Consider the following 24,406-nt stretch of genomic DNA (forward strand, 5'->3'; position numbering starts at 1 on the left):
CCCAGAGTACTTAAGGAGGTGGCCTTGGAAATAGCGGATGCATTGACAGTCATTTTCCAACATTCCATTGACTCTGGATCAGTTCCTATGGAGTGGAGGGTAGCCAATGTAACCCCACTTTTTAAAAAAGGAGGGAGAGAGAAAACAGGGAATTATAGACCGGTCAGCCTGACATCGGTAGTGGGTAAAATGATGGAATCAATTATTAAGGATGTCATAGCAGCGCATTTGGAAAGAGATGACATGATAGGTCCAAGTCAGCATGGATTTGTGAAAGGGAAATCATGCTTGACAAATCTTCTGGAATTTTTTGAGGATGTTTCCAGTAGAGTGGACAAGGGAGAACCAGTTGATGTGGTATATTTGGACTTTCAGAAGGCTTTCGACAAGGTCCCACACAAGAGATTAATGTGCAAAGTTAAGCACATGGGATTGGGGGTAGTGTGCTGACGTAGATTGAGAACTGGTTGTCAGACAGGAAGCAAAGAGTAGGAGTAAATGGGTACTTTTCAGAATGGCAGGCAGTGACTAGTGGGGTACCGCAAGGTTCTGTGCTGGGGCCCCAGCTGTTTACACTGTACATTAATGATTTAGACGAGGGGATTAAATGTAGTATCTCCAAATTTGTGGATGACACTAAGTTGGGTGGCAGTGTGAGCTGCGAGGAGGATGCTATGAGGCTGCAGAGTGACTTGGATAGGTTAGGTGAGTGGGCAAATGCATGGTAGATGAAGTATAATGTGGATAAATGTGAGGTTATCCACTTTGGTGGTAAAAACAGAGAGACAGACTATTATCTGAATGGTGACAGATTAGGAAAAGGGGAGGTGCAACGAGACCTGGGTGTCATGGTACATCAGTCATTGAAGGTTGGCATGCAGGTACAGCAGGCGGTTAAGAAAGCAAATGGCATGTTGGCCTTCATAGCGAGGGGATTTGAGTACAGAGGCAGGGAGGTGTTGCTACAGTTGTACAGGGCCTTGGTGAGGCCACACCTGGAGTATTGTGTACAGTTTTGGTCTCCTAACTTGAGGAAGGACATTCTTGCTATTGAGGGAGTGCAGCGAAGGTTCACCAGACTGATTCCCGGGATGGTGGGACTGACCTATCAAGAAAGACTGGATCAACTGGCCTTGTATTCACTGGAGTTCAGAAGAATGAGAGGGGCCTCATAGAAACGTTTAAAATCTGACGGGTTTAGACAGGTTAGATGCAGGAAGAATGTTCCCAATGTTGGGGAAGTCCAAAACCAGCGGTCACAGTCTAAGGATAAGGGGTAAGCCATTTAGGACCGAGTTGAGGAGAAACTTCTTCACCCAGAGAGTGGTGAACCTGTGGAATTCTCTACCACAGAAAGTTGTTGAGGCCAATTCACTAAATATATTCAAAAGGGAGTTAGATGAAGTCCTTGCTACTAGGGGGATCAAGGGGTATGGCGAGAAAACGGGAAGGGGGAACTGAGATTGTATGTTCAGCCATGAACTCATTGAATGGCGGTGCAGGCTAGAAGATACGAATGGCCTACTCCTGCACCTATTTTCTATGTTTCTATGTTTCTATGTTAAACAGTTACATCACAGTCGCTATGATCAGAAACACATCATTGCTACTTCAGCTGCAGATGGAGGGTATAAGGTATTGCCAAGATGTCATACGCGGTTCTCCTATCTCAGCTTATAATATTTCAACCAAGACTCAACAGCAAGTCTGGTCCCTGCAACTTGACTAGGACCTCGTCACAGAGCTGCAACCTCAGCTTCTTGGTGTTGCAGCTAGCAGGAAGTATCTTGGCTGAAAAGTTATCTGTACCAACACAAACAGTATTTGTGCATTAGAATCAATCGTAAGAATATGCCTTTAGGTAAAGATTATGATTTGTTTCCAATTTTCAGGGAAAACAAGGACATTAAATAATATCATTTCCATTCAATAACCACAGTTCTCAGACTGCTGACTTTAAATTACTATTTGATGTCAGTGGGGCACAGGTTTCATGACATTTAAATTAAATCAAAGAAAGAAAGACTTGCATTTATATAGCATCTTTCATGACCTCCGGACGTCCCAAGGTGTCTTACATCCAGTGAAGTACTTTTGAAGTGTAGTTACTGTTGTAATGTAGGAAATGCAGCAGCCAGTTTGTGTACAGCAGACCCCCACAAACAGTAATGTGATAATGACCACTTAATCTGTTTTTTGTTATGTTGGTTGAGGGATAAATATGGGCCAGGACACTGGGGATAACTCCACAGGTCTTCTTTCAAATTGTGCTATGGGATCTCATATGTCCACCTGAGAGAACAGACAGGGCCTTGGTTTAACGCCTCATCTGGAAAGGCGGGCACCTCTGGTCGTGCACTGGAGTACCAGCCTAGATTTTTGCGCTCAAGTCTCTGGAGTTGGACTTGAACTCACAACCGCCTAACCCAGAGGCAAAATTGCAACAAATTGAACCATGGCTGACTATCCATTTTTTTCAGGCTTAACAATATATTCAAGTGGAAAATTCAAGTATATATTCTGATATTAATGATCATAATTTAAAAAATACAGTAGTTGTACCTTTACAGGCAGCGGGCGGGATGCCAATACAAAGCATGTACTGAAAGGTCAGAATGCATGCCAGGAAACAGCAGTACTTTGGCCAGACCTCCGCAATGGCTTTTCTGCGGCGTCGGTAGAGTAATGCAAATAACCAAAAGGCGTGAAGCATGGCATACAGATCCATCCGTTGCCCAATCACATTGACCGTCATCAAAAAACATATCTGCGGAAAAAGTGAACATACAGAGATGGTAACAGTCAAGAAAGAGTAACCTTTAGACTGAAGTAGTAAGCAGAGAGACAGAAAGAAAAATTCTGAATTCAATGTTTAACATTTATATATATTTTTTGAAATAAATTACTTATTAAAAAGCAATTTGTGACCCATTTTGCACACAATTCCTTTAAAGACAGCTGGTAAGGCTAAATAAGACCCCAGTACAAATGGACAGAAATAGCATGGTGCATAGGACCCTAATTTTCATAAATAGTTAGCATAACGCCACTGGCGGATCTTGTATGGCGGTCACCCAACTGTGTGTCCAGATCATGCAGACGTTTTGCAACCCAATTTTGGTAAGTTTTTCCCTTGCTTTATAAAACGAAGATGAATTGCTCCCCTAATGAGTGCTGATATCATCATACAGCACAGGATAGATTGACAGAGATAGTTATTCATCTGCTGATGGAATGGTTTCTTTTACAATATAATAAAACAATGTTATGGTCCATGTGTAAAATAACATTCCTTTGCACATGCAATTTATGGAACGAGCGCAAATGTCTCTTGTGTGGCTTTGAGCAATATAGATCAGAAATGGCTCACGTTCAATTCTTCGTCTACGAAAGGTAGCTAAATTCAGCCGAAGGGATACGGTAACAGTCTCATTATTCCATGTGAAGGATTTGTAAAAAAAAAAATCAGCCAAGATTCCTACTTCTGATTGCTGTCTAAATAATAACAACTTATAGTTATATAGCAACTTTAACATAGCAAAACGTCCCAAGTCGCTTCAAGGAAGCATTATTAGACAGAATTGGACACTGAGCCACATAAGGAGATAATAGGACAGGTGACCAAAACCTTGCTCAAAGAGGTAGGTTTCCAGGAGCTTCTTAAAGGAGAAGGGAGAGGTAGAGAGGGCTAGGGAGGGAATTCCAGAGCTCATGGCCTAGCCAGGTGAAGGCACGGCTACCAATGGTAGGGCAAAGAAAATCCGGGATGCACAAGAGGCCAGAATTGGAGGAACACAGATTGCTTGTAGAGTTATAGGACGTTATAGAGATAGGGAGGGGTGAAGCCATGAAGGGATTTGAACACAAGGATGAGAATTTTAAATTTGAGCTTTGCTAGACATGGAACCAGTGTAGGTCAGCGAGTACAAGGGTGAGGTGTGTAGGGGACTTGGTGCAAGTGAGGATACGGACAACAGAAACAGGAAGATGGGAGGCTGGCTACGAGAAAGGGGCAGCGGGTTTAAATAGTTGAGTCTGGAGGCAACAAAAGCATGGATGAGGATTTCAGCAGTGGATGAGCTGAGGCGGAGATAGAGACGGGTGATCTGACGGAGAGGGTAGTTGATGTTCTTAGTGATGGAAAGGTTATGGGGTCAGAAGCTCAGCTCAGGGTGAAATTGTATGCCAGGGGTTGTGAACAGTCTGGTTCAGCCTCAGACGGTGGCCAGAGAAGGGTGATGGAAACAATGGCTAGATATCGGAGTTTATGGTGAGGGGAGGTGGGGGGGTTGGGGGGGGGAGGGGGCTGAAGCCAATGGTCCAATGGTTTTGGGCATCCAATGTTTATTTGGAGAACATTTCTGCTCATCCAATACTGGATACCTGTTGCTGTTCTGGCATGGCGTACGGGTTGGGAGACGGACAAAACTCGGACGGTAATGCAATCTGCGTCATTACACGTCCGGTGCAGCTCTCTGGGGCAGAGAATTCCACGGATTCACGACCCTCTGAGAGAAGAAATTCCTCCTCATCACAGTTCTAAATGGACAACCCCTTTTTCTTAAACTATGCCCCCTAGTTCCAGATTCCCCCATGAGTGGAAACATCCTCTCTGCATCTACCTTGTCAAGCCCCCTCAGTATATTATGTGTTTAAATAAAATCACCTCTCATTCTTTTAAACTCCAATGAGTATAGGCCCAACCTGCTCAATCTTTCTTCATAAGTCAACCCCTTCATCTCAGAAATCAACCTAGTGAACCTTCTCTGAACAGCTTCCAATGCAAGTTTATCCCTCCATAAATAAGGAGATCAAAACTGCATGCAGTACTCTAGGTGTGGTCTCACCAATACCCTGTACAGTTGTAGCAGGACTTCCCTGCTTTTATACTCCATCCCCCTTGTGATAAAGGCCAACATTCCATTTGCCTTCCTGATCACTTGCTGTACCTGCATACTAACTTTTTGAGTTCCATGCAAAAGGACTCCCAGGTTCCTCTGTACTACAGCATTTTGTAATCTCTCTCCATTTAAGTAATAATTTGCTTTTTTATTTTTCTTGCCAAAGTAGATAACCTCACACTTTTCCACATTATACTCCATCTGCCAAATGTTTGTCCACTCACTTAGCCTGTCTATATCTCTTTGCAGATTCTTTATGTCCTGCTCACAATTTGCTTTCCCACCCATCTTTGTATCTTCAACGAACTTGGTTACATTACATTCGGTCCCTTCATCCAAGTCATTAATATAGATTGCAAATAGTTGAGGCCCCAGCACCGATCCCTGTGGCACCCCACTAGTTCCTGTTTGCCAACCGGAAAATGATCCATTGATCCCGACTCTCTGGTTTCTGTTAGTTAGCCAATCCTCTATCCATGCTAATATATTACCCCCAACCCCATAAGTTCTTAACTTAGCAGTAACCTTTTATGTAGCACCTTATCGAATGCTTTCCAGAAATCCAAATACATCACATCCACTGGTTCCACCCTGCTTGTTACATCCTCAAAGAATGCCAGCGAAATTGTCAAACATGATTTCCCTTTCATAAAACCATGCTGACTCTGCTTGACTGGATTATGCTTTTCCAAATGTACTACTATGGCTTCCTTAATAATAAGAAAATAAGAAATAAGAACAGGAGTAGGCCATATGGCTCCTCGAGCCTGCTCTGCCATTCAATAAGATCATGACTGATCTGATCATGGCTCCACCTCCCTGCCCGTTCCCCATAACTCTTTATCCCCTTATCATTTAAGAAACTGTCTATTTCTGCCTTAAATGTATTCAATGTCCCAGCTTCCACAGCTCTCTGAGACAGCGCATTCCACAGATTTACAACCCTCTGAGAGAAGAAATTTCTCCTCATCTCAGTTTTAAATGGGCGGCCCCTTATTCTAAGATCATGCCCTCTAGTTCTAGTTCCCCCATCAGTGGAAACATCCTCTCTGCATCCATCCTGTCAAGCCCCTTCATAATCTTATACATTTCGATAAGATCACCTCTCATTCTTCTGAATTCCAATGAGTAGAGGCCCAACCTACTCAACCTTTCCACATAAGTTAACCCCCTCATCTCCGGAATCAACCTAGTGAACCTTCTCTGAATTGCTTCCAAAGCAAGTACATCCTTTCGTAAATATGGAAACCAAAACTGCACGCAGTATTCCAGGTGCGGCCTCACCAATACCCTGTATAGCTGTAGCAAGACTTCCCTGCTTTTATACTCCATCCCCTTTGCAATGAACGCCAAGATTCCATGGATTCCAATGGACTCCAGCATTTTCCCAATAACAGATTTCCTGCATTCTGTCTCCCTCCTCTTTTAAATAGGGGCGTTACATTTGTAGTTTTCCAATCCGCCAAGACCTCCCCAGAATCCATGGAATTTTGGTAGATTGCAACCAATGCATCCATTATCTCTGCAGCCACTTCTTTTAAGACCCTAGGCTGCAGGCCAGAGGCGAGAGAGCTACCCACTGAGCCACAGCTGACACCTTTAGATAGTTACGATTACTGAGGCACAGGTAAGTAAGATTTTATTTCAAAACTATATGCTGCATACCTCCAATCCAAACTTGTAGAAGAAGTAGTTTATGAAATACTTGGCACAGTTCACCAGTCCATTATCCAGGTGTTGCCTTGTGATGTCATGAAAGATGGTTTTCGATACCGGAGGTGCAAGATTATTGCGGAGCCTAAAGTACTCCTGATGACGATAGATTGTCACTTCAAATGCGAGAACAGCAAGAATCAATAGGTTGTTCTACAAACGAGAAAAAATACATAAATTTGTCATGCCTGAAATTTCAGATGTTCTGGAGAAATAATCTGGTCTAATCTTTACAATCCTTGGGGGAGAAAATCACAAACATTTTAGGTAACAATCATCATTTTCAGCAATCACTCATAGACTTTGCATTATCTACAGTATTTAAAGCCTTTAGCAGTTGTTGCAATAATGGAAGCATTAAGTTGTTTTAATGCAGGCAATGTACTGCGTAACTCAATGCTGAAGGATGTACAAATGATCACAGTCCAGCTGAAGCACAATTTCTATGCTGATTTTAAATTCAAATTCATTCCTTAGGGTCTGAAATTGCGTGCCGGGGGCGGTAACAGCCGTGAGATGGGAGCTCCTGTGTGAGGCACAGAAGTCCCGCCCTGAGACCTATATTCAGCTTACCGCCACCCTCCTCCCCACCTCCACGCACCCCCGCCCCTCTCCCGAGAGCAGGTGGAGGGCAAAAATATCGCACTCCACTTGCTCAGTGGGGCAGGAACGGGACGGAACGATTCCACGAAGGGTGCAGCGTTACTCAGCGGGGCGCATAGCACTGCTGCGTAGTCAGGGCCCTCCGTTTCATTAAAGGGGAGGGCCAAGCTGCCGACTCTGTGGCTATCCATGTATCACCAGGCAGCGGGGTGCCGTGGCAGCAGCCCAGCACACAAGCGGAGTGCCGGGTGGCAAGATCACAGCACGGACCCCACGGTCAAGGGGGAAGGAGACCATTTAAAAAAAATATTCCCACCTCCCCTTTAATTATCGTCCCGCGAGTGGCCTATAGCCCGGGGCGCGCCCCTTGAAGCTGTTGTGGACATCGCCTGTGGAGTGCTACCGAATTTTCGCTCCGGGGTGAAAACGGATTGCTGCGCTCAGTGATGACGTTATCATCGCCAGCGGAACGGGGCACTACCGGTTGGAGCGAGGCGCCACCTACCGGTTACCGTCGCCGCTAAACTGTTACGGAATTTCGAGGGAGTCTGTAGCATCGCCGCACCCAGGTGAAAAGTCAGCACTAGCGGGAGGGGCAAATGCCCCGAATTTCTCCCCGAGTCCCTTATGTGATAATGCTCTGGTTTTCATGTATAAATGCTGGAATATAAAGCAATTTTAGTTAGGAAATCTGTCGTAAATTCATACCTTAAGGTATACCAGAAGGGGAAGAGATTTCTTTAGTCCAATCCAGTTTGCTGGGTCAACTGGGCTGGCGTAAAGCACTGAGCTGTTCAATTTAGCCAAGGTCTCTATATTTGTTTCATTGAGTTGTGGCTGAGGAATTAAATGTTCAAATATGTTACTTGGATAAGATATAAAACAACTAATATTACTAAATGCATCTTATTTTCATTTATTTTCTCTTTAAGTGGAACTAGTTGACATGTATTGCAAGCTGCAGATTTGTATTTATTTTAACAACTAATAATATCATTACAAGGTGTTTAAAAAAACATCTAAAAAAAAGACTAGTACTAAACAAGATAGGAAAATGCTCAATATTGCAGAAAACACAAATATATATTTCAAAATTTTATAGCCAAAAGAATAGAGAAATATGACGACTTCAAAAATCTCTACACTCTGGTATTTTCTAAAAGTACTTATAAAATCTCAGCTGATAAGAAACTACCTTTCAGTATATCAAGTAACACAGCAAAAACCAATTGGGAAAAATAAACTTGTCCTTCATAAATTGTCCTTAGTAAAACACTGATTAATTTCACAGTCAGTAAACCTTGAAAAACAAGTATCCATCTATGTCTCCAAATTAAATGTGGACCAGTTAGGATAAAAACATGTCTATTAAAGTGTATTTATACTGTGGCTAACAGTCTCAGACCATTGTACAGTTGGGATAAAAACATATGCTTTTGAGTGCATATGCTTTTGAGCTGCCAATCTTAGTGTGTAGTTGGTATCAGAAAGGCAGTCCGTCGTTAATACTGTCTAATGCAAACTGCAATTTTCTCACTGGGCATACCAGCCACCAAGGATCTGCCAGGCCATTGAGAGTCTGGGGATGTGGAAAGGGCTGAGGAAGTTTGGCTTCAAAATATTTAGAGAATACGGATGGCAGTGCATGTTCGAGCATGGCACGCTTCACCAAAGAGAGCAGTTGAGAAACAGTCCATTGTATCTTTAAGGGAAGAATAGATAAACATCTGAAGCAGAGAAAGATACAGGAATATGGGGAAAGAAAAAGGTTGTGAGATTAGTTTTAGTTCATTCTGGCAAAGAGTCGGCACAGAAACGAAAGGCCAAATGGATTCCTTCTGTGCTGTGGGCTTCTATGGTTCTACCGCCTCCAAGGGACCTCACTGCTTTCTCGGAAGTGTTTAGCCATGATGGTCAGGCAAACATGGTGTTGGGCAGGCTTGATGGACCAGCTGGCCATTTCCTGGCCCACCCATTTTGTATGTTCATATTTCCAGCACTGCAATAATGATTGGAATTCTCACTAGCTCCGTGCCTTCTTGAGGCTTGCTATACGATGGTTCATCTCTGACTGGAAGGATGGAAAGACCTAGGATTCCACCAATGCCAAACTGTAAGGCATGTAAAAACTGTCGGGAAGTGGGTGGTTATCACCATGTCGGAAAGAAAGACTGGATCAACTGGGCTTGTATTCATTGGAGTTCAGAAGAATGAGAGGGGACCGCATAGAAACGTTTAAAATTCTGATGGGCTTAGACAGGTTAGATGCAGGAAGAATGTTCCCAATGTTGGGGAAGTCCAGAACCAGGGGTCACAGTCTAAGGATAAGGGGTAAGCCATTTAGGACCGAGATGAGGAGAAACTTCTTCACCCAGAGAGTGGTGAACCTGTGGAATTCTCTACCACAGAAAGTTGTTGAGGCCAATTCACTAAATATATTCAAAAAGGAGTTAGATGAAGTCCTTACTACTAGGGGAATCAAGGGGTATGGTGAGAAAGCAGGAATGGGGTACTGAAGTTGCAAGTTCAGCCATGAACTCATTGAATGGCGGTGCAGGCGTCTATGTTTCTATGTTTCTATCTCTCAGAACTCCAATTTCCCACCTTGATTGTTACAATCTATGAAAGACAAACACCAGTAATCACTGCGTTACCATATATATATATATATTTTTTTAAAGATGCTGCTTTTCAAGGGCCCATTTTGAACAAAATAAGTAAAAAGATGTAGGTGATACATCAGGCCATAGATCAGGATCTCAGTTGATGTAATATTTTGCATTTATAATATCATATTCCTGGTAAGCAGTCGGCAATTGAAATTATAGGGACACAAGTAGAAAAAAAGTTTAAATAAAATACTCACAATTGTACAGTTAGAAGAGTAGTCTGAAGGCTGAACAGAAGTTAGTTGGTATAACATTTTGCACACTATGATTATGCAGGTCATGACTGTGCAGACACTTGATGCCAATGGACGTAACTTTACGTATGGCAGAGCAAAGGCCCATGAGATTAAGAAAACGTAATTCAGCAGGGAAACCTGTTGAAGAAATATACTTACATCAGCCTTGCACAATTTGAATGATGCATATCCAACACTGATACAAATAAGAAGCAAGTCAATGTGAGGTCCTGACAAGAGGACAAGCCACAATTCCATTCTCCCAACAAGGAAGCTCTGCAGCTCGGGAGTCTGGACTGCAGACAGGGATATAACAGGCCAGAATTTGCTGTCAAAGTAACGGTGAGGCTAATGGTTCTCGCTGTTATTTATGCGTAAATGGTGCAGCAACTTCAGGCGAGGGACAGACGCGCGGTTAAATGGCACTGTCCAAAGGTTGCTGTCGGAGTTGTTCCGCTCTGCTGTTAGCTTTGCGAAAACGGCATCTCGCGATCTGCCTCACCAGTAACACGCATTGACTGATGCGAAGTTGCTGTATGTGCGCGGTAGATATGAACTAAGCTTGCCGCAGATATTTAGGGCTGGTAATTAGTAGAGCAAGTATCCTTTTAACAATGTGATAAGTATCAATTAACCTCTCTGGCACTGAAAATTAACTATTCTATGTGTGCGGAGATTTTCAAAATGTCACATTTTAAATCTTAATTTTTTTTTCTTATTTTTCCTTTCTGTCTCTTTTTTTTGTCTCTCTCTGAATTCAATCTATCATTACCTCCTTTTATTTTACTTTCTGTACCTGATTTGACATTGGATTCTTTCCCTTTAATTCGCCCTCCTTATCAGTCCTTCCGCTGTTTATTTCTCAATCACTAAATTTCATTGGTTAGGGAGATAGCCTGATTGGTTGCCCTGTTCACTCAGGTCCCAGGTGCCTTGTTTCCCTCGCTGTGCCGTTATCAGCCTGCACTTTCAGCAACTTTGTAGCAAAGATTGTTTGAGCTGAAGGATCCAGGGACAAGTCTAACGGCGGATGCTATTAGATGCCCTGCTACAACAAAATGTGGCCCAATGTTTCAGTTCCAAATCTTCTACCAGTGCGAAATCACCTCTATACGCTGAAGATAAATTTCTACTGTGAAATGATGCCATGTGTTAACTAATTATTTATTATTTATTTTAATCAATATTTATTTATTCGTTCATAAGGCCAGCAAGAAGGTGGTGGTGAGCCGCCTTCTTGAACTGTTGCAGTCCATGTAGTGGTTTGGTACAACTGAGTGGCTTACTCGGATATTTCAGAGGGCAATTAAAAGTCAACCACATTACTGTGGGTCTGGAGTCACATATAGGCCAGACCGGGTAAGGACGGCAGATTTCCTTCCCTAAAGGACATTAGTGAACCAGATGGGTTTTTACAACAATCCCAGTAGTTTCATGGTCACCATTACTGATACTAGCTTTTTATTTATTCCAGATTTATTTAATTAACTGAATTGAAATTCTCCCAGCTGCTGTGGGAGGAATTTGAACTCTTGTCTCTAGGTTATTGGTCCAGGCCTCTGGATTACTAGTCCAGTAACATAACCACTATGCTACTGTACCCTACAGTAACCATTTTGGTAACAGCACTTGTGTCTTTTAATAATAGTTAAAAAGATTCATGATATCATTTAAAAAAAATAATAATTTGAAGCATTTTACACACAAAGGCCACCTCAAATAAAACGTATAAGAACATAAGAAATAGGAGCAGGAAATAGAAGCCATTTGGCTCTTCGAGCTTGCTCCGCCATTTAATACGATCATGGCTGATCCGATCATGGACGCAGGTCCACTTCCCTGCCCGCTTCCCATAACCCCTTATTCCCTTATCAGTTAAGAAACGGTCTATCTCTGTCTTAAATTTATTCAATGACCCAGCTTCTACAGCTCTCTGAGGCAGCAAATTCCACAGATTTACAACCTTCTGAGAGAAGAAATTCCTCCTCATCTCAGTTTTAAATGGGCGGCCCCTTATTCTAAGATTATGTCCCCTAGTTCTAGTCTCCCCTATCAGTGGAAACATCCTCTCTGCATCCACCTTGTCAAGCCCCCTCATAATCATATACGTTTTGATAAGATCATCTCTCATTCTTCTGAATACCAATGAGTAGAGTCCCAATCTACTCAACCTTTCCTCATAAGTCAACCCACTCATCTCCGGAATCACCCTAGTGAACCTTCTCTGTACTGCCTCCAAAGCAAGTATATCCTTTCGTAAATATGGAAACCAAAACTGCATGCAGTATTCCAGGTGTGGCCTCACCAATACCCTGTATAACTGTAGCAAGACTTCCCTGCTTTTATACTCCATCCCCTTTGCAATATGTAGCTGGGCAAACAATTGTAATTGACAGCTTGCTAAATAAACAAGTGCGGTGTACTGATTGTCAAATCATATAACCGATTTACAAATCCTAGCTATCAAATAGAATATTAAAAGTAGACACTCATATTTACAAACCAAAAAGAGATTTAAAAAAGTAGGTGCCAGAAATGGGTTGGATTTTCGATATGTTGCCGCCTCTGTTCATGGCCCGGGGGAGGGGGGGCAGTAATGGTTGTCGGGAATGATTTCCGGGGGGGGTGGGGGTGGCCAGCTTCCAGCGCTCCGCCGTGAAATTAGTTGCCTGTTTTGCAGGGACTCTGAGCAGCACAGCCTTGGAGCGTCGAGCCGGTGTGCAACACCCCCGGTTTTGACAGTGCTATGATTTTTGTTTGACGCTGACTCTCTAGCACCCTGACCCGAAGTTGTCCCGGCAGCGGTGAGTTAAATAATTACTCAAAGAGGTCAATTTGATTGTTTTGTTTATTTTTTATTTTTGCGATTTATTCTAATGTGGGCTGTTCAATGTATTGGGAATGTATTTTTGTGTATTTTGTGACGATGTTTTTTCCAGGGAAGCCTCTTTTAGAGCGCTCCAAGGCCGGCCTCTTTAGCATCGGATTTTCAGTTGCTCAGCCGGCCTAGTGCCCTAAGAGAGGTGTGGAAAGCCTCCCTTAGTGCTCCGCTCCACACGCAGCTGCTAAATTTTGTGGCTGCAGACGCAAACCATTTCCCGGTGCAAAATTTACCGCCCCACTGCCATTACCGCCCGAAAAATCCTCCATCTGAAAATCCAGCCCTTTAAGATGTTGAAACAAAGAATAATGCTGAAATGCAGAGAAAGGTTGGTCAATATTATAGATACAAATTAACATGGCCCAATGATTAGGGCCTCACGACGGCAGCCGTGGGTGGGTTGGCACGGTAGCCCTGCCGACTGTGTGCCCCTTTGAGGAGAAGCCAGTTTTCCACTCCAGAGACTATTGCATCTTTTAAGGGGAAAAGCTGATAATCATTTGAGACAAAAGAAGATACAGGGTTATAGGGCGAGCATGGGACAGTGAGATTAGCAAAGAGCTGGCGCAGGCAGGATAGGCTAAATGGCTTCCTTTTGTGCTATACACCTTTACGGTTCTATGTACAAGTTAAATTGCTGCTCCATTCATTCAGAATATTTTGCAGCAAAGTGGAAAGATACCAATTGAAAGCTGATTCTGTGTAGTGCATAAATGTCTCGAAAATTATTCGGTTCGAGTGAAAAACCGGGATGTAAAAGCCATACGGGCTTTGTTAAAAACGTCATTCTGCTCTTACACTGACCTCTTTCAATGTAATCCAAATGATGTAAAAGGATATAATTTTGATTATGTGTAGCTCCAAGATCCACCAAGCCATAACTTGCAATTTGTGAAAATTCTCCATAAATTTCAGGAACAGCACGGTTAGCCGGTCGATTACCAGGTGCCATTTATTCGTCTTTTCCTCTAAACAAAAGGGAAAAAAAAGAAACGGTTTCATTAACTAGACATGGAGCACAGCGCGAAAGCAGCAGCAGTAGGTGTACAGCAATTAGCTTCAACTCAAACCACACAGCACTAGAACGTGAGCTTCCAATCACAAAATGGCTGTCAAGGCACTTTGCAAAAGGGAAGGAGAATTGGAGGCTGAGTCTTTCTGGATGGTTATTATAGAGACTGAAGCCGAGGAGCCTCCCTCTGTGTTTATCTAGGGAATACCGCATGGCACATAGATACCACAAGGTGGAGTACAGGGTAAGACATTAAGGGGTCAAAATTGCCCCTTTTTGCGACGCCGGTTAGCACCTCCGAGGGGCTAACATGACGTTAGTAGAGGCGTTGCCACATTCGTGCCGTGCCCCAGGCCACAGAGCAACTGTCGATAACGTCATGATCTACTGAGATCATTGAAAGGTTTGTGCCACTGCAGACAGATTCTCCTGATGACGTCCCTGCCTGTGCCCTCCTGTGCAATGTGCAACCAGGCTGCATTGGTCTCCTGGGGTGTTCTCTTCCACCCATTGGAAGGGAAGAGAACCTCCCTGAATGCTGTGACGCCCTCCATAAGCATATGCAGGGTGTGTTGGGAGAGCCTGGGTGCAGCCATGCACCTTTGTGCAGTCATTGTCAGTGTTTGCGGCACCTCAATGCTGCAGAACACTGACAGCATACATGTCAAAATTAATTTGCGCGTGGTCCCTTTAAGGAAACCGGCCGATGACGTGTCATCAAATGACATCATCAGACCCGCTTCCTTTTAATTGGCCGGGAACTTCGCTGGGTAGGCTTAACAAGTCCCATCATCATAAAATTACTTGGAGAGAGTAGGCTGCAGCCAGCAGCGGGCCGGAACCTCGTCTAAAGACTCCGGCTCCCCGGACTCGCCACGGTTGGCAAAATCGTGGTCTTAGAGTAAGTGCATGTCAGTTAGGGAAATTCAGGCGGGACTGGATACCCTGGGTCCCAGGCCATGCCAACAGCTTCTGATTGGACAGGTTAGATGCAGGAAGAATGTTCCCCTTGCTGTGAAGTTCCAGAACCAGTGGTCACAGTCTAAGAATAAGGGGTAAGCCATTTAGGACCGAGATAAGGAGAAACTTCTTCACTCAGAGAGTTGTTAACCTGTGGAATTCCCTACCGCAGAGAGTTGTTGATGCCAGTTCATTAGATATATTCAAGAGGGTGTTGGATATGGCCCTCACGGCTAAAGGGATCAAGGGGTATGGAGAGAAAGCAGGAAAGGGGTACTGAGATGAATGATCAGCCATGATCTTATTGAATGGCGGTGCAGGCTCGAAGGGCTGAATGGCCTACTCCTGCACCTGGCTCACACTCACCCTAAACATCGCCCATGATGTCGGAGCGGCGGGGCTTTGGGAGGGAAATCTCATGCTGGTATTTTTATATTTCCTGGACTCTCTATTTCCCAAAGCCTGCAGATGGACCCAGAATTCCGGTCCTTTAAGCAATGGGTTAACCTAGTGGTTCACGCCTGATCTCCTTTAAAGGTTTAATTATTGATATCAACGCCCTTATGGCACCCTTGCTGTGTCCGCAGAACCCTCTCTCATTGGGCTGAGTTCAGGAGCAGGAGTCATAGGAACCAGCTCTGCTTCATAGAAAAATAGAAACTAGGTGCAGGAGTAGGCCATTCGGCCCTTCGAGCCTGCACCACCATTCAATAAAATCATGGCTGATTATTCACCTCAGTACCCCTTTTCTGCTTTCTCTCCATACCCCTTGATCCCCTTAGCCGTAAGGGCCATATCTAACTCCCTCTTGAATATACCTAACGAACTGACATCAACAGCTCTCTGCGATAGAGAATTCCAGAGGTTAACAACTCTCAGTGAAGAAGTTTCTCCTCATCTCAGTCCTAAATGGCTTACTACTTATCCTTAGACTGCAACCCCTGGTTCTGGACTTCCCCAACATCGGGAACATTCTTCCTGCATCTAACCTGTACAGTCATGTCAGAATTTTATATGTTTCTATGAGATCCCCTCTCATTCTTCTAAACTCCAGTGAATACAGGCCCAGTCGATCTAATCTCTCCTCATATGTCAGTCCAGCGAGCCCGGGAATCAGTCTGGTGAACCTTCGCTGCACTCCCTCAAAAGCAAGAACGTCCTTCCTCAGATTAGGAGACCAAAACTGAACACAATATTCCAGGTGAGGCCTCACCAAGGCCCTGTACAACTGCAGTAAGACCTCCCTGCTCCTATACTCAAATCCCCTAGCTATGAAGGCCAACATACCATTTGCCTTCTTCACTGCCTGCTGTACCTGCATGCAAACGTTCAACGACTGATGTACCATGACACCCAGGTCTCGCTGCACCTCCCCTTTTCCCAATATGTCGCCATTCAGATAATATTCTGCCTTCATGTTTTTGCCACCAATGTGGATAATCTCATATTTATCCACATTATACTGCATCTGCCATGCATTTGCCCACTCACCTAACCTGTCCAAGTCACCCTGCAGCCTCTTTGCATCCTCCTCACAGCTCATACTGCCACCCAGCTTAGTGTCATCTGCAAACTTGGAGATATTACACTCAATTCCTTCATCTAAATCACTTTCACCTCGGTGCAGGCTTGGGAGTTTCAGCCCCAATCATATTTTATCGGGAAGTGAGATTTGTTTCAAATTCAGTGCAGACTAGTGGGCTAAAAGTCTCTCATAGAATCATACCATGATACAGCAGAGCAGGAGGCTATTTGGTCCATCGTGCCTGTGTCAGCTCTTTGAAACATCTATCCAATTAGTCCCACTCCCCTGCTTTTTCACAATAGCTTTGAAATTTTCTCCCTTCAAATAATTATCCAATTCCCTTTTGAAAGTTATTGTTGAATCTGCTTCCACCACTCTTGCATGCAGTGCATTCCAGATCATAACAACTTGCCACATCAAGAAATGTCTCCTCATCTCCCCTTTCGTTGTTTACAATTATCTTAAATCTGGGCCCTCTGGTTATCGACCCGTCCGCCAGTGGACACAGTTTCTCTTTATTTAATCTATCAAAACCCGTCATGGTTTTGAGCACTTTCTCTGAGTCAGACTGGATGGAGGCTTGTGTATGGTGACTTGCAGCATGGTGAATCCATTGTGAAAATGCAGTGAGGAAGAGATTGTGGCTGAGGGAAGATGTCTCTGTAGGGTGGGAGCTTTTACTTGACATTTGCAGCTCTCAACTCAACAGCTGATTCAATGGCCAATGAACTCCCGCCTCAGCTTGACAGACATGGTCCACGACCAGCGTGGGCCCAATGGGCGAACATCTAAAATCAAAAAGTGAGCTCAAATGTATTATTAATGATCTCTAAACAAGGTAATTATTACTTAAATTGGGTTCGCCACCGCTGCATGTCGGATCTGCTCAGCGCTGACAGACCCAACATTGGGAAAGGTGCGTGGCGGCAGGTTGACAGTGGGGTCCCGACCCATTGGGGGAAAGAAACATTCCCACCCAGCCCGCCACCGATCGTGCCCGCTGACTCACCCACCAAATCTAGGCCATAAATACAGGAAAGGCCTCGAGGGCGAAAAACAATTGTAAATTAAAGTTTTATAGCGGGGATGAATTTCCGCAGGGGCTCGCACACCAGTCTGTTTTAACAATAAATTACCTAAGCTAGTTTTGCAGATTCAAAACCACCCAAAAAAATATTGTATCAGCACTGGGACTTACTTGTAAGCAGATACAACAGGAACAACTGCCGGGATTGTGACCCATAAGCTCTTTTGAGACGAGAGAATGCTTAAGTATTTCAGTAAAGAAGTAAACTGTGAAAAATAAATCACCTGTTATGTAATCCTCTTCTTCTTCCTCCTCTTCACCCTCTTCTGGCTTTTTCTCCTCCATCTTTTCCTCTTTTTGAGCACTGGTGTTAAGATTCATCATACCGATGTCTGGCAGACTTCCGTCCTGATTTACTAACCTGTTGGCATGTATTAGGAATACAGTTATGAATACTTTAAATAGCATGGCGTGCCCCTATCAGGATTGGGCTCAGTCATTTCTCATCATTGAATGGCAAGACACTTTATGCTAATTTTTGACAGAAGTCTTTCCATATGAGCATGGCTATGTCAGAATGTTACAGAGTTTTAGAATAATTTGTTCTGCACATGAAGCGACTATCTAAAACAGGTAAGTATTAAAAGTGGTGCCTCAATTCACAGCCTGCCGTTTGTTGTTTTTATGATTCACGCTTAAACTTGACATTTTCCATGGGGAGAAAATTCTCAGAGTTTAAGTCGAGAGCATGAAATGACAACGTACGAGAGCAAGCATTTCATGTCTTTGGAAGACTTACGCATTCTGGCGATTTGATATGTATTGCTTGATTCTGTACAGAGTAATTCACATAGGAAGAAAAAGAGGATGAGTACAGAGGCCTAACGAAAGACTATCAATTTTTAAAAAAGATTTGCACTAAGCCAGGCAAAGTTTATTATCTTCACCGTATGCTGTTTACCGTTTCCCTCTGCAGTGTATTCTTTTGGCACAACAGCAGTTTCTGCGCGAAAGCAGCGTGCGTTCCTGGTTTTATCATACATGCAACCCTCATCATTCATTACTGATGTTTGCAAAACATCATCACATTCAAATATCAATTGCCATTCCATATTTGAAATGTGTTTCAAACTGTGCTGTCTTCATTTTGTTTTAGGCACACATTTAAAAGTTAACATTTTATTCGGCTTGCTTTGTTAGAATCGAAAATTGCTAAATACTTACAAGCAATTTGCAGTTATATTTGAATATTTTACAAAGTGAAGGAAGGCACTTGCATGCTTTGGGAAATATAGGTCATGCACTTTCTCCACAAACTATACATGATAGCACAGTAGATTAATAATATTCACAAATAAAATATTTTTAAAACCTAGTAATGGCGACCATGAAGCTACCGGATTGTCATAAACACCCATCTGATTCACTAATGTTTTTGTGATGGAAGGCTGTATCCAGTGAGGTTCCTCAGGGCTCAGTGCTGGGTCCCTTGCTTTTGTGGTATATATCAATGAATTGGACTTAAATATTGGGGGTATGATTAAGAAGTTCACAGATGACACTAAAATAGGCCGTATGGTTGATATAAAAGGAGGCAGACCAAAAACAGGAACCTCTAGACCAGTTAGCCTAACATCTGTCGTTGGGAAAATGCTGGAGTCCATTATTAAGGAAGCAGTAGTGGGACATTTGGAAAATCATAATTCAATTAAGCAGAGTCAGCATGATTTAATGAAAGGGAAATCATGTTTGACAAATTTGCTGGAGTTCTTTGAGGATGTAACGAGCAGGATAGATAAGGGGGAAACAGTGGATGTGGTGCATTTGGATTTCCAGAAGGCATTCGCTAAGATGCCACATAAAAGGTTACTGCACAAGATAAAAGTTCACGGGGTTGAGGGTAATATATTAGCATGGAGAGAGGATTGGCTAACTAACAGAAAACAGAGAGTCGGGATAAATGGGTCATTTTCCAGTTGGCAAACAGTAACTAGTGGGGTGCCGTGGGGATCATTGCTGGGGCCTCAACTATTTACAATCCACCTTAATGACTGAGATGAAGGGACCAAGTGAAATGTAGCCAAGTTTGCTGATGATACAAAGATGGGTGGGAAAGCAAATTGTGAGAAGGACACAAAAAATCTGCAAAGAGATAGAGACAGGCTAAGTGAGTGGGCAAAAATTTGGGAAAATGTGAGGTTATCCATTGTGGCAGGAAAAATAGAAAAGCAAATTATTATTTAAAAGGAGAAAAATTGCAAAGTGCTCCAGTACAGAGGGACCTTGGGGTCCTTGTGCATGAAACTCAAAAACTTATTATGCAGGTACAGCAAGTAATCAGTAAGGCAAATGGAATGTTAACCTTTATTGCAAGGAGGATAGAGTATAAAAGCAGATTAGGTCCTGCTACAACTGTACAGGGTATTGGTGAGGCCACACCTGGAGCACTGCGTACAGTTTTGATCTCCGTATTTAAGGAAGGATATAGTTGCGTTGGAGGCTGTTCAAAGAAGGTTCACTAGGTGATTCCGGAGATGAGGGATTTGACTTATGAAGATAGGTTGAGTAGGTTGGGCCTATACTCATTGGAGTTCAGAAGAATGAGAGGTTATCTTATCTAAACATATAAGAAAATGAGGGGGCTAGATAAGGTGGATGCAGAAAGGATATTTCCACTCATAGGGGAAACTAAAACTAAGGGACATAGTCTTAGAATAAGGGGCTGCTCATTTAAAACTGAGGTGAGGAGGAATTGCTTTTCTCAGAGGGTTGTAAATCTATGGAATTTACTGCCCCAGAGAACTGTGGAGGCTGGGTCATTGAATATATTTAAGGCGGAGATAGACAGATTTTTGAGTGATAAGGGAATAAAGGGTTATGGGGAGCAGGCAGGGAATTGGAGCTGAGTCCATGATCAGATCAGCCATGATCTTATTAAATGGCGGAGCAGGCTTGAGGGGCCGGGTGGCCTGCTCCTGCTCCTATTTCTTATGTTCTTATGTACTTATGAAGAAGAAAGCTGCAGACTGCAGGAAGATATTAATGTACTGGTCAGGTGGGCAGAACAGTGGCAAATGGAATTCAATCCGGGTAAGTGTGAGGTAATGCATTTGGGGAGGTCTAACAAACCATGGGAATACAAATTAAATGGTACAACACTGAAAAGTATAGAGGAACAAAGGGACCTTGGAGTGCAGGTCCTCAGATGCCTTAAGGTAGCAAGCCAAGTAGATAAGATGGTTAAGAATGTTAAGAAGGCATATGGAATACTTAGGGAAGGAAATCTGCCGTCCTTACCCGGTCTGGCCTATATGTGACTCTAGACCCAGAGCAATGTGGTTGACTCTTAACTGCCCCCTGAAATGGCCCAGCAAGCCGCTCACTTGTACCAAACCGCTGCGACAAAGTCAGCACTGTGGGAGTACCTTCACCACACGGACTGCAGCGGTTCAAGAAGGTGGCTCACCACCACCTTCTCAAGGGCAATTAGGGATGGGCAATAAATGCCGGCCTTGCCAACATCCCGTGAACGAATACATTTTTTTAAAATTCCGTAAAGACTTTTTTTGAAAGAATATAAGTGTCTGTAGAGGTTTTGTGCATGGCCTTGGTAATCAAGGGGAATATTTTCCTTTGATCATTAATTTTAATGAAGAAGTGACAATGTAAAAAGGCAAGTAGAAAAGTGACAATGGATAGTTCATCCATTATTACTGCTGCTCTGAGTTTTTGTTCTATCTTAAAACGAGTGAGAGAAAATTACCAAAAAATGCTAGTTAAGGATCGTCAAGACTTAATTAATGGCCAGTCATGATAAATTTGGAAACAAAGCAAGTCCCGAATTCACATTAAGAAGCGGCATTGGTTATGTAAAGGAAGGGTAAGTTACAAAGTATTAGCAAAGCAGTTCCTTCTCAATTTCTCCGAGTTAAATTGCCAGCCACGGGGTGCTTTTGTTACCAAGTTTCCTCTTGTAACCTGTGCCCTTTTAAAGATCAGCAGTAGAGATTGTGATGGTGTTGGAGGATTCAGTGCAGGATGGAAGGACTCTTTGTGAAAATTAAAGGCCATTTGACCCAATCAGATACACTGAAAAATACATCTCCCGTCACAAAAACTTGTACTGAGTTTTGCCCTTTCCTTACACACAGTCACAATCATCGCAGTGCTCCCGATGTTAATTTGTGGAATATTCCAATGGCAGCACCAATAGGTTCAAGAATTTCGCTGTGTGTAATAGAGGCAAGATTAACCAGACTAAAGAAAGTCATATCTCCCCATATCCTAGCAAAATTGGAGTTTAGCACTAGGTTAAACTGAAATTACAGTAAGGGAAACAGATAGGGTAGATAGAAATAAACTATTTCTGCTGGTTGGGGATTCTAGGAATAGAGGACATAGTTTAAAATTAGAGCTAGGCAGGAGTGAAATGAGGAAACACTTCTACACACAAAGGGTAGTAGAAGTTTGGAACTCTCTTCTGCAAATGGCAATTGATGTTAGATCAATTGTTAATTTCAAATCTGAGATTGATAGCTTTTTGTTAACCAAAGGTATGAAGGGATGGGGAAAAGGTGGTTATATGGAGTTAGGTCACAGATCAGCCATAATCTCACTGAATGGCGAACAGGCTTGAGGAACTGAATGACCATTATCACCTATAAAAACCCCATTAGTATGATCTGAAAATAACAGCTTTTGAAGACAACTTTGTTTTCTCTGGTGAAATCAACACACAGGTAAACTGCCTTGACTTTGTTGATAATATTAGGAAACTGGGACTTGCTTTACGTGAAAAGTAAGCTTTTTGGGTAAATCATTATTTTTTGCCAGTTTCATGGATTCAGTACACACCATATATGCACTACCATAGCAGATTACCAAATGTTTTGACTGTCATACTAGTTAAGCAGCTAATCTGAGAAGTGTGTAATTTAAATATATGTTACGATGTGCTGATTTTCTGTTGTCACCATTTTTGGCTGATTATGCCTCTGTGAAGCACTTTGGGACATTTTTCTATCTTCTTAATTTCAAAATTCTCATCCTTGTTTTCAAATCCCTTCATGACTTCGCCCCTTCCTATCTCTGTAATCTCCTCCTGCCCCACAACTCCCCCGAGATATCTGCGCTCCTCTAAATCTGCCCTCTTGAGCATCACTTATTATAATCGCTCAACTATTGGTGGCCATGCCTTCTGTTGCCTAGGCCCTAAGCTCTGGAACTCCCTCCCTAAACCTCCCCGCCTCTCTACATCCCTTTCCTCCTTCAAGACACTCCTTAAAACCTATCTCTTTGATCAAGCTTTTGGTCATCTGCCCTAATTTCTCCTTATGTGGCTTGTGTCAAATTTTTTGTCTCATAATACTCCTGTGAAGTGCCTTGGAACGTTTCCATACATTTAAATTGCACACTTCTCAGATTATTATTTGTTTATACTTTAGAATACTGATTGGCAAATTAATGATTTTTATTTTAAAATACAAATATTATGTTAAGTTGGGGGTGTTAATGCAAATAATAAGACATTACAGAAAAAAAACCTGTGCTGTTAAAACACGACTGCTTTTTCACCACAGTGATGTATATGAATTGTCGGAGTTTTTTTTCCCCAAATTGGCCTGAGTTTTTATCTGGTTTTTGCCTCTCCCAGGAGATCACATGGCTCCGGTTGGGGTGGAGTGTAGAATGTTTCAGTGCAAGGAGTGTTGCAGTTGTGTGGGGCGGACTGCTTGGGCTGGGTGCTCTTTACCTTTCCGCCATTGTTCATTGTTCATAGGTTTATATGTAACCTTTAGGGCTGCTGACCGAGGGCCATGTGGCTCTTTGTCAACCGGTGCAGACATGATGGGCCAGCATGGCCCCTTTCTGCGCTGTAAATTTCTATGTTATTCTATCATGGCAAGATGTTAAATCTGGAAATGCAACAATGATGTTTTTTGATAATAATAACTATTGGAAATGGAACAGAGCTTTACTTTCAATGCATACCGTTCTCTCTTTACTCTTGTAAGTGAATTTTTAAAAAAAATCTACGTTAGAAGTCCAAAATTCTCTCACTGCACTGTGGCATTGAGAAGATCCCCGAGATGTGCTTAACTGATGTCAGCCCCTGGTACAGTTAGCAAAGCCCTGAAATTCTGTGGGTCTCCCACTGAATTGCCACCAGAGACTTGGGAGAAACCTCATGGAAATTGGGATTTTTTTGTCTTTGTTTGCCAACCTAGTGGTGCCATTTGTTTTAAAACTCAGTACAAGTTAACATTGAGCATTCATAGGACTAGACAATTGAGCCATATAAAGTCTAAATTTAAAGTGGCTATGTTACACAGCAAATACAAACCTTGAGCTTTGTAAGTCAATAAGATAAAATTTGGATTATTAAAAAAAAGCATCTTTTCGATAACACCAAAATTATTGTTAAAATATTACACATATCTTATGATCTCTATATTCAGGATGCAATTAATAATATTGTGCAATTTATTGGGATTCCGGTGCAAGAGCAGTTCTAAAATAAGGGTGTGACTTGCATGCTATAATTTATGGCAGGTAAATAATAAAATGCAATGAAATTCTGTGATTGCTAATGGAAAGCACAACAGTACCCACCTATTTACTAACAGATAAACACGCCCATTAACTTTGGCATGGCTGGAAAATGGAGTAATGGGAAGCACATAAATGGACAAACACAGAAAGAAGAAAGAGACAGAGGTAATAAGAAACCACTAAGAACTGTCACAACAATTAGCCAACACAGCACAACACATACTGTTAAATGGTTAGTAAGCTTAAAGTTACCACAGAAGCAATTGAAAATGATAAATATTAGCAAAGGTAAGGCAGGGTATAATATAAAAGAACAACTCCACTTAG

At 42.7% G+C, this 24,406-nt stretch overlaps 1 protein-coding gene across 1 annotated transcript in view; it reads right to left on the reverse strand.

The window, feature by feature from the left end:
* Positions 1-24,406, reverse strand: part of LOC139260488 (piezo-type mechanosensitive ion channel component 2-like) — an 851,737-nt gene that overhangs the window by 157,431 nt on the left and 669,900 nt on the right. Inside the window, exons 18-25 of the mRNA XM_070877017.1 lie at positions 24,140-24,181; positions 17,812-17,948; positions 17,368-17,382; positions 13,808-13,971; positions 10,084-10,260; positions 7,926-8,054; positions 6,567-6,767; positions 2,563-2,767 (exon numbers count right to left, since the gene is read on the reverse strand). Coding sequence (XP_070733118.1) covers positions 2,563-2,767; positions 6,567-6,767; positions 7,926-8,054; positions 10,084-10,260; positions 13,808-13,971; positions 17,368-17,382; positions 17,812-17,948; positions 24,140-24,181 — 1,070 coding nt within the window. The remainder of the gene's footprint in view (positions 1-2,562; positions 2,768-6,566; positions 6,768-7,925; positions 8,055-10,083; positions 10,261-13,807; positions 13,972-17,367; positions 17,383-17,811; positions 17,949-24,139; positions 24,182-24,406) is intronic.

The sequence above is a fragment of the Pristiophorus japonicus genome, chromosome 1, assembly GCF_044704955.1.
Source record: "Pristiophorus japonicus isolate sPriJap1 chromosome 1, sPriJap1.hap1, whole genome shotgun sequence".
In the NCBI taxonomy this organism is placed as follows: domain Eukaryota; kingdom Metazoa; phylum Chordata; class Chondrichthyes; family Pristiophoridae; genus Pristiophorus; species Pristiophorus japonicus.